The sequence below is a fragment of the Zosterops lateralis genome (genome assembly GCF_965231275.1).
Source record: "Zosterops lateralis genome assembly, chromosome: 20".
NCBI lineage: Eukaryota > Metazoa > Chordata > Aves > Passeriformes > Zosteropidae > Zosterops > Zosterops lateralis.
In genome coordinates, this window is record NC_139780.1 from 5,986,696 (window position 1) to 5,996,289 (window position 9,594).

A 9,594-nucleotide genomic window follows, 5' to 3' on the forward strand; every position below is an offset into this window, starting at 1 on the left:
TCCTCCCCCGCCTGTCCCAGTCCATCCTAGTCCGTCCCAGTCAGTTGTAGTCCGCCTCCGCCTGCCCCGGTCCGTCCCGGTCCGTCCCCCCGCTGACCACCGCCGGCCCCGTCCCGGAGCGCCCCCGCGCGGGCAGCAGATGAACGGCAGGGCAGGCCCCTTTCCCCGTGACGTCACCGTGACGTCACCGCCACGCTGCCGCCTGGTTGGTCCCCGCGGCCGCCCGTCCCGTGGGGGGGCAGCGCGCGGCCGCCACCGGAGGTAATGGGGGGGCCCAGGGGTCGCGGCGGCACCGGGCACTGTCCGGCACCGCCCGCCTCCGCCCGACACGCCTCTCCCCGGGCCGCGGCCGCGGGGGTGGGGCCGCGAGGGGCCGGCGGAGCTGCCCGGGTCGGATCCGGGGTAGGGCTGCACCCGGCGGCCCGCAGGGTGCACGGGGCCTGGAGCGGGGACCGGCTCAGCCCCGGTGGGCGGGAGGCGAAAGGGCCGGGTCGGGCCTTGAACCGGAGACCGCCCCCTCGCACCGCACGGGGCTGCCGTAACACCCCCGGGCCCGAGATGGGACCCCCGAGACCCCCGTGGCGGCACAGCCTCACCGCCCCTCCCCCTCGGCCCGGGGACCCCCGCCCGGGCACCCCTTCCCTTCCCTTCCCTTCCCTTCCCTTCCCTTCCCTTCCCTTCCCTTCCCTTCCCTTCCCTTCCCTTCCCTTCCCTTCCCTTCCCTTCCCTTCCCTTCCCTTCCCTTCCCTTCCCTTCCCTTCCCTTCCCTTCCCTTCCCTTCCCTTCCCTTCCCTTCCCTTCCCTTCCCTTCCCTTCCCTTCCCTTCCCTTCCCTTCCCTTCCCTTCCCTTCCCTTCCCTTCCGCCCCCCGGCCCGCCCGGGGCTGGGGGCCCACACTGAGGGGCCTCCCCATGCCCTGTGACCTTCCTCGTGAGGCGAGTCCTGGCCCTCACCTGTCCGCACTTCGGCCGCGTTTCAGGGGCTCCAGGGGCAGCGGGAAGGGTTCGGGTTAAGGTTTGGGTTCGGGTTCGGGGGGCTCGGTGCTCTCTGCCTGTTGCTGCTGGCCTGTGACACGCTGAAAAATGAGTCACCAGGGACTCACCAAGCCAAACTCGGGCCAAGGAATGGGGTCAGTGCTGGGAGGGTGAGCCTGGGTCGCAGCCCGTGGGATCAGAGAGGAGCACGGCTCGAAGGGGAGCCAGAATCCTCCTCTGTGCACTGGCTGCACTCGTGGCTCAGCCTCTGAGCTAAAGGGCAGCAGCAGCTCCTGTCCCCCAGCCTCCCTAGAAGCGTGTCTGTGGGGCTGGGGTGTCTCTTACCTGTGGTTTCCTGGGACCACGGTGACACTTACAGGACTAGAGGGGTGATTTGGCACTTGAATCCCATCTTCCCTGCTCCTAGATCACAGCACAGACCAGCTCCTGGCAGCACTGAGCCAAACTGGATTTCCACCAGTGACCTGTGAGTTGAGATGCCGTGTCCCCCTTTCCTGTCCCTAGGCTGTTCAAGGCCACGTGGGGCCACCAAACCTGTCTAAGCTGCCATAGAAAAGGTTTTGTGTCTAATGGGGCATTTGCCAGCAAATTCAAGCCACGAATTCTATATATTTCTTTATTTGTAAAGGTGTTTGAAGTCCTTGAATTTACCCTTTGGCCACCTTAAATCTAGTTTCTAATCCCCAGCACAGTTAATCAAATCCACAGTGGTTTGAATTATGAGATGCCTGGGGGGGATTTATAGCTTGTATTGCTGATTATACCTTGACTTTATTATATTGCAAATATCTAACTTATGGTCATGGCTGAGATTTACAATCCTCAGGTAGGTGCTCAGGATAACTTTTAGCAACTCCAGATGTAATTGGAGGTGACTGATGGGGTTGTTGCCACACATAAACATGTAAGCTGTAAAATGTTAAGACAGGGAAGAGAGAAGCAGAATAGGTGAAATGGGTGGGTCACCCTTAAAAAATAATCATATAATTGGGTGTATTGCTCAGCAAGGCTCTGCCCTGCCTGTTCTGGCTGAGGCATCTGCCCAGGGAGGGCTTTTGGGCTTGTTGGTCTCCAGAAAAAAACAGGATTTAGATCTTTGTTCCTTCTTGCTCTCAGCTGAAGGATTTTGGAGTTTGCAGTAGCCCTGGGGAGGGGGAAGGGGTGACAAACAGATGTGGGGTGGTGGCAGAGCTGACTCATTCCTTGCTGGTTTGGGGTTCTCCCATCCCAGGGGAGCAGTGAGTCCCCTGCGGGCGCGTGCCCTCGGCCAGCATGACCAGCGAGGTGGTGGAGAACGAGTTTGAGTTTTACTCCAAGGCAGAGAAGTACTGGAAGGATGTGCCCGCCACGGTGGATGGCATGTTGGGGGGCTATGGCCACATCTCCAGCATCGACATCAACAGCTCCAGGAAGTTCCTGCAGAGGTTTCTGCGGGTAGGTTTGTAGTGCTCCTAAAACCCCACCCTTCTCCCAAGGTGGAGTTGGGCTCTTCCCTCTGAACTGCTCCATGAGATCCTCTGTTGCTTGCTGAGAGGAGCTTCACCCTGCAATGGGTTCCCTATAGCCCAGTCCTGCCCAGCGTGGTTGTCCCATTTCTCCTCTGTGGGTTGCTCACAGAGGGATTCACTCTGGGTGGTTGTTGCAGGACGGGCCCAACCGGACGGGGACAACCCGAGCTCTGGACTGTGGGGCTGGCATTGGCCGCATCACCAAGCGGCTGCTGCTGCCCCTCTTCAAGACAGTGGACATGGTGGATGTGACAGAGGACTTCCTCACCAAGGCCAAGAGCTACCTGGGCGAGGAGGGCAGGCGGGTGCGCAACTACTACTGCTGTGGCCTCCAAGATTTCAGCCCTGAGCCAAACTCCTATGATGTCATCTGGATCCAGTGGGTCATTGGTGAGGGGCACTGCTTGTGGGGTTCTTCCAGCCTGTCCTGTTCTCTTTAGGGGCAGGTGCCCTATGCACTGGGGAGAGCAGCTGGTCTGTGTGGAGGATGAGCATCACAGCATGGGTGCGGGCCTGGGGTGGGCAGCTGGCCCCCATCCCATGGAGGGGCCCTGTACTTTTTTCCCCAGGAGTCATTTCCCCCAAGCTCTCAGAGGCCAGAGCACAGGGCTGGGTTGGATGGAGTTGAGTAGTGAGACACAAGTTGGACACTCCCAAGCTAAAGCTTTCCCTGCAAACGTCCCAAGCATTTGGCCGCTTGGATCAGGAGGGATCCCAAACGCAGCTTCTGGTTTCCCCTTGGTCACCCCCTGCCCTCTAACCCCTGCTCTGCTCCTCCAGGACATCTCACCGACAACCACCTCTCCGACTTCCTGAAGCGCTGCCGTGCCGGCCTGCGGCCCAACGGCATTGTGGTCATCAAGGACAACATGGCTCAGGAGGGTGTGATCATGGACGATGTGGACAGCAGCGTTTGCCGGGACCTGGACGTGGTCCACAAGATCATCCGCAGAGCTGGGCTGCACCTCCTGGCTGAGGAGCGCCAGGAGAACTTCCCTGACGAGATCTACCACGTCTACACCTTCGCCATGAGATGAGGGCAGTGGGAGAAGGTCTCTCCCGTGTCGTGACTCCCCTTCCAGGGGCTGGTGACAAGGACGGGACTTTGTCTTCCAAGTTGCTGCTGTTTGTGAAAAGAGGTGTTTGCCAAATACATTTTCCTGCTGTTGCACTTCTGCACGTGAGGTCTGTCGGATGCATGTTGGCTCTGTGCCACCCTCAGGGGCTCTGGACAGGAGCAAGAGGGTCTCCCATGCATGAGGTGATCCATGGGCAGCTGCAGGTTGCTGACTGCAGTGCACAGGGCTCCTGCTCGTGAACAGGAGCTTGGGGCACCTTTGGGATGGACTGGGCTCCATTCCTTGCTTGGGTGTTTGATCTTTTCCTGCTGCTGAGCAATGAGCTGGGCAAGGCAAAGGAGAGAAGCCTCTGCTGTTTCCCTGTGGTGGCATGGGGAGGCAGCACTGGGGCTTTGAGGGGGCCTCACCTTTAAACCACTGAGCAGGTCTCCTACATGGGCAGCAAAAAGGGAGGTGAGTGTAACCCTGAGTCCCCCACATCCTCCTCCAGGGATAGGGGTATCCCAGACAAAGCCTTGCAACCCTGGGAGTGCACTGGTGTGTTTTGAGCTGCTCCCAGACCCCTCCAGCTCCACTGCTGTGACACTGCAGCTGCTCCCCCAGCACCCCACACCATCCCCTGCCTTTGAACACTCCTATCTCCTCTTTGGCCATATTCCCTTCATTTACCTAAGTCTGGCCACTGACCCAAGGTGGCCAAAACTTGCAGAGCAGCATGCCAGGGTGAGCCCAGGTGCAGAGTCTGCTGCAGCTCGACCCTCCAGCCATCTCCCCCATTCCTGTCCTTCACCTCACCCTTCCTAAGGAAAAACAAGCCCCTGTTGTTGTTATAGAAGGCCTCGTTTAATTGTTCAGGTCCCATTCCAGACACCAGGGCAGAATTTTATCACATTACTGGATTTTTTTAAGCACCAGTTCATCAGGGCACACAGTTCCAGTTCCAACTGGCAGTGAATCCCAGATCCACCTCATACAAACTGTCTTAGAACAGATTTTTCCTTTTCATCTTCTGCATCTGTCCCCCATGAAGAACAATACCAACCAACAAAACTGTGTGAGGTTCAGCTCTGTGGCCAGTCTTTGGCACATCATGAGGAAGCAAGTGCCTAGAAAGGGGAGCCAGGCAGCTGTGGCAAGGCTGGAACACAAGTCCTCCAAGTGCAGAAATTTCTTGCTCCTGGGAAGGAGGCACTGGAGAATAACATCCTGGGAGTGGTCACCAAGGCAAAGAGCCAAGGAATGGGCAGGGAGGCACAGGGCACTCACAGCTGCTGACTGCCCATTCCTCATCCTGGCACAGGGAACACATCAGGAAACATCCATCTGTTGTTAGGAAACGTCCATTTGTGTTTTCTGAAGCCCAGCGACTCTTGAGATGTCCTTGGTGGAAGGTTCTCTGTGCCAGGATGGGGTGCAGAAGCTCAGAGGGTGTGGAGCAGTCAGGCACTGTTGCCAGTCCCACTTCCCTTCACTCCCATCCCTGGTGTCAGAAATCCACTTTGAGCAAGGAAGGCATCCACACCCACAGGATGATGCTGGACCTGCTCACACCACCAGGTGCAGAGGCAGGAAAGCCAGAACACCTCTTCCTTCTCCCACCACCCCGAGGCATCTCTCAACTCCACTGGAAACCTAAGGCACTGCATCACCCACCATGGCAGGCCTGGGACAGAGGGGCCAGGCTGCCTGTCCAGTCACAGCCCCCAGCCTACTGCTCCTGCCCCCAGGCCTTTGCTCAATCTCTCTCCAAACCAGCCCCAGTACCCAGCTTCCCAATGACATGCCCCAGAGCAACGAGACCTTCACAAACACACGTGTGATGTGCCCAAGGAAACACCCCCAGAGTGTCACAGAGAGGGACTCCACGGGCAGCACCTCTCACTGCAGAGAAAATGTCTCAGAGCAGAGAGATGGTGGCTGTAGGCACAGCAGGACTGTGGAGGGAGCAGGCAGAGAGGCACTGTCACGCTCACAGGTCCTCATGGCCAGCAGCAGCGTGGTCGATGCGGAGGTACCACTTCAGCCGGTCTGGGAGAGGCAGAGCCTTGATTTTGTCATCCACTGGCCACGGTTTGAGGCGCTGCCGGATGAACACCCTGCAGAGGTGTTTCAGTGCCTGTGGCGAGCGCTCCAGCTGCTTCAGAGAGCAGAACAGAGTCTGGACCTTCTCCCCATGGAACCTACAGCTGCTGGTGTTGACCTCAAAATTGCTGGGCAGCTGGATGGCTTGTGAACTGGCCATCATGAGCTCCAGCAGAGTCTGACCCTTCTGGATGAGGTCTGTGGAATAGGTTTCATCTTCGAAGCGACTGAGGTGCCAGCAGAGGTGCTCAAAGGTGATGTGGAAGCCGGACCAGCACGAGGGACCATGGAGGGAGCAGTTGTAGGCAGCACCTGACTCCAGCAAGAACCGCAGCAGTGGGAAGTAGTCTTTGAAGCTTTTTAAGCAGAAGTGTGTGAGGGACTCTGAGGCTGGGCACTCGCTGGGGTTGGCACCGTGGGCCAGCAGCAGCTGCGTGACACGGAAGCAGAAGCGCTCGATGTCCTCGGCCTCCTCCTCGGTGTAGCTGTAGGCCATCTCTCCCAGCAGGTAGATGACATAGGTGAAGACAGTGTCACCATCTTTGGTGGCAGCCCTGACATCTGCGCCTGCAGGAAGGGACAGAAGGTAACTGACACTGCAGAGTGTGAGGCCAGGCCAGCACCAACTCCAGCACTCCTGAGCTTTACTCTGATCCAGTCAGGAGGGCACTGCCTGGTGCTGCACAATGAATCAGCCAGCCCAGAAAGAGGAGACAGTTTTCTTTACCTCCTTCCAGCAGGAGACGGATGCTGTCAGTGTTGTGGATCTGGCCACTGTCACTGCTGGCCAGGGCATGCAGCAGTGCTGTCTTCCCTGCAATGGAGCAATCAATCAGTCACAGGACAACAGGGTGACACCCCAAAAGACAGGAAGGAAAACAATCCACCCCACCCACCAGACAGCTAAACACAGGGAGTGACAACCCTTCTTCTGGCAGAGGCTTCCGCCAAGCCCGTGACTGTGACTGTCCCCAGACTGTGGGGACAATCACAGGCCACACGTGCAGAGCTGGTGGTGGCCTCAGTGGGTACATGTGCCACGGCAGAGTGAATTTTAGAGTAAATGGGCACCACAGGACAATAGAGGCACAGCCTCATCCCATCTCCCCTGGACTGCACAGAGCAAGGTTCAGCCCTTTTCACACAGCAGCACACCAGGAGAAAATACCAAGCACAGGGAGGTTCTGCCAGCTTCCCTGAACTCCCAAACCCATCTGTAAAGCAGAGAGCAGGTAGAGCAGCAAATGGCCCCAGCCCACCCTCAGCTGGGGGAGCAGGGCAGGGCGCACAGACCGTTCTTGTCAGCGGCGTTGACATCGGCCCCCAGCTGCAGCAGGCGCCGCAGGCACGACACCCGCTCGGGCTCCTCGCTGGCCAGGTCCAAGGGGCTGCTCTCATGGATCTGCACAACAGTTAAAAAACACTGGTAGGTATTGAATACTGTGAGTGTCTGCAGGGAGTCACTCTTGGGGCTTTATCTTGGCCACAGTAAGAGTGTCTCTCCAGCCTCCCTCCCACACGTTGCTCCAAGGCAGGGGCTCAGCCAAAGGCAACTTCACCTTCTGCCACAGCAGCCGTGAACTGCGGGCAGCGGACACAGGGATGTGCCAGGGGAAAGCAGCAGGCAGTGAGGCCCAGGAGGAGGGAAGCAGGAGGGAAGCTGTGCCCACAGCCCCAGGTGAGGCTGGGGCTCAGCTGGCCGTGCCCAGGCAGCTCAGCCGTACCCGGTCCCTGCGGTTGATGTCAGCGCCGTGGCGCACCAGGAGCTCCACCACGTCTGGCTGGTTGCGCAGCACTGCCATGTGCAGGGGCGTGTAGTAGGTGACAGGGTCTGAGGGGAAAAACAGTCAGAGAGAACAAAGGGATTCCCCAAAATGGCCCCAGCACCTGCCAAGGGTGAAAGGGACAGCTGGGGAGGGTGCTGGGAGCACAGTGATGCCTGTGAAAACAGCGCTGTCACAGGCACTCCGGGTCCTCCTGCTCCAATGGCTCCATCCTGCCAAAAGCCCCCGAGTCCCTGGTGTCCCTTAGTCCATCCTTGTGGCTGGGTCTCCACAAGGCACATCCACACTATTCCAGCAAGGAGCAGGAGTAGTCTGAGCCGGCAGCACCCCCTCCTTCTGCCCCAGCTATCCTCACCTCCCAGGGCAGCTTCTCATCTGCTGGTTCCCCCTGGTCCAGCCCCCTTTCCCACCAGCCTCACCTTCAAAGCTGAGGTCAGCACCAAATTCCAGGAGGATTTCTGCAGCAGGGACGAGCCCCAGCTCAGTGACCTTCAGCAGGGCATAGCTCACACCTTCCTGATAAAATGGAGAGTGGGTCTCCCTCTCCAGCACTCTTCTCACAGCTGACAGCTGGCTCCTGTCACTGTCCAGGCAGGCAGGGCTTGAGACACACAAAAACCCAGCAGTTACTCAGCTGGACACAGCTCTGGTGTGCAAGGGTCAAAGTGGCACCAGGGAAGAGGGAAAATCCCTGGTCTTCCCTCTGGTCGTGTACCCAGTGGTTCTCCAAGCTGCTGGTCGTGGGGTTACACAGCAGTTTCAGGTCTCAGCTGAGCCCCAGTTTAGGCTCTGTTGCCAGGGGTCAGGCAGAAAGGGCTGTTCCTGGGGAACACCCATAATTCCTGCATTTGCCTTGCTCCATCTCCACATTCCCAAAGAATAGCAGCAAAAGGTCTGTGGGATGAGCTGCTCCCCAGGACTGGGGGCTGTCCCAAGCCAATGTTGTCCAACCTCAGCCACATCATCCCCCAAACACCCCCCGGGGCGTTCAGCCCCCTGCTGTTACCTCTCCAGGGAGCTCTGCTCCTCCGTGCCGGGCGTGGCCAGCAGCCCCAGGAGCTCATCCACCAGGGGCTGGTACTCCAGGACGATCCTGCGGAAGCCGTGCAGGAAAGGCATCGTGCTCTGCCCCTGCACAGCCGCCCGGGGGCTCCAGCACCCGGGACGCCTCTCCAAGGGGCTTCTCCCTCCCTTCAAAACAAACGAGGCTTTCAGCAGGTTTGAAGGTAGAAGAAAACACAGCCTCCTCCGCTCCTTATATAAACCCAGCCCAGCGCAGGGATCTCCTCCCACACACCGGTTTGGTGTCTCCAGATTATCTCCTGCAGGCAGAGCTGCACACTGCGGTTATCGGGGCACAGCACGGGAAGGCTGCAGGCGGGGCCGGGCTGGGACAAAGCCCCGGTGCTGAGCTCTGCCGGGAGCCCCGCGGGCTGGGGCTGCTCTGGGTGCCCCGGGGTGTCTGTAACCAGCAAAGCCCCGCCTGGTTTGTATGGGAGAGGGGGCTGGAGCCACCCCAGGGACTCCCTCAGTGCATTGGATGGAACCCCGGGAAGCCCCAAAATCTCCTGCAGCGAGGAAAGGCCGGGAGCCCCCAGCGGGATGAATAACAAGACCCTGCCTAAAAATCGCTGCACAAAAAGATCTGTAAAATCTACGTTTTCATTTCCTTATCGTTCTTTACTTAAGTTAAATAGTCATATTGAAATAAGCTAATAAAAAGCAAACCTGATTTGTTTTTCTGTTTGTTTTACAAACGCTTTAAAGTCGAAATATTTTTGCTATTATCAGCACGCACGTGCAAATAAATCAATAAATAAATAAAGGTATGCATCACTCCTGACGGGTTGAGTGGGCTGCATACACACATCTTTAGATGGATTAAACACGCTCATCACTCCTTTCTCTGAGGAGGCAGATCAGGCTATAGCGGGGAAAAAAAAAACAAACCAAAACGAGTCCATAAACCCCGGATCGTTTTCACAAATAAACACTCACAGATTCCAATGCAACCTCGGCCGGCGGCCCCGAGCAACACGGGGAGGGAAGGGAGGCCCCGGCACCGCCCGCCCCTCACGGCTCAGCCCCGGCCCTGCCGCCCCTCACCTGCCTGGGCACCGCCACCGGAACCGGAAGCGGAGCCGGAA

At 58.3% G+C, this 9,594-nt stretch overlaps 2 protein-coding genes across 3 annotated transcripts; one reads left to right on the plus strand and one right to left on the minus strand.

The window, feature by feature from the left end:
• The first annotated feature begins 201 nt into the window (after window positions 1-201).
• Window positions 202-3,673, plus strand: NTMT1 (N-terminal Xaa-Pro-Lys N-methyltransferase 1). Its single transcript, XM_083876128.1, has 5 exons — window positions 202-261; window positions 1,401-1,460; window positions 2,226-2,428; window positions 2,640-2,892; window positions 3,283-3,673. Exons 3-5 carry the CDS (start codon window positions 2,267-2,269, stop codon window positions 3,537-3,539), a joined length of 672 nt encoding a protein of 223 aa, XP_083732254.1. The 5' UTR covers window positions 202-261; window positions 1,401-1,460; window positions 2,226-2,266; the 3' UTR covers window positions 3,540-3,673.
• A 537-nt stretch (window positions 3,674-4,210) lies between these two features.
• On the minus strand, window positions 4,211-9,594 carry ASB6 (ankyrin repeat and SOCS box containing 6). Of its 2 annotated transcripts, none has more exons than XM_083875789.1 (7): window positions 9,554-9,594; window positions 8,454-8,638; window positions 7,867-8,048; window positions 7,388-7,494; window positions 6,957-7,065; window positions 6,391-6,477; window positions 4,211-6,230 (listed from the first exon to the last, which is right to left on the minus strand). In XM_083875789.1, the coding sequence occupies exons 2-7, from the start codon at window positions 8,564-8,566 to the stop codon at window positions 5,551-5,553; spliced, it is 1,278 nt and encodes a 425-aa protein (XP_083731915.1). In that variant the 5' UTR covers window positions 8,567-8,638; window positions 9,554-9,594; the 3' UTR covers window positions 4,211-5,550. The 2 variants fall into 2 exon arrangements, with proteins under 2 accessions (XP_083731915.1, XP_083731916.1); XM_083875790.1 differs by lacking the exon at window positions 9,554-9,594 and adding an exon at window positions 9,446-9,539.

What these genes read in the sequence shown, in the direction of transcription:
- NTMT1 (XM_083876128.1), top strand. Translation starts at nt 2,267, where the DNA reads ATGACCAGCGAGGTGGTGGAGAACGAGTTTGAGTTTTACTCCAAGGCA. An exon ending in TCCTGCAGAGGTTTCTGCGG is followed by an intron (nt 2,429 to 2,639) that starts GTAGGTTTGTAG and finishes TGGTTGTTGCAG; the next exon opens with GACGGGCCCAACCGGACGGG. An exon ending in CTGGATCCAGTGGGTCATTG is followed by an intron (nt 2,893 to 3,282) that starts GTGAGGGGCACT and finishes CTGCTCCTCCAG; the next exon opens with GACATCTCACCGACAACCAC.
- ASB6 (XM_083875789.1), bottom strand. Translation starts at nt 8,566, where the DNA reads ATGCCTTTCCTGCACGGCTTCCGCAGGATCGTCCTGGAGTACCAGCCC. An exon ending in GAGCAGAGCTCCCTGGAGAG is followed by an intron (nt 8,049 to 8,453) that starts GTAACAGCAGGG and finishes GTGTGTCTCAAG; the next exon opens with CCCTGCCTGCCTGGACAGTG. An exon ending in CAACGCCGCTGACAAGAACG is followed by an intron (nt 6,478 to 6,956) that starts GTCTGTGCGCCC and finishes GCTCCATTGCAG; the next exon opens with GGAAGACAGCACTGCTGCAT.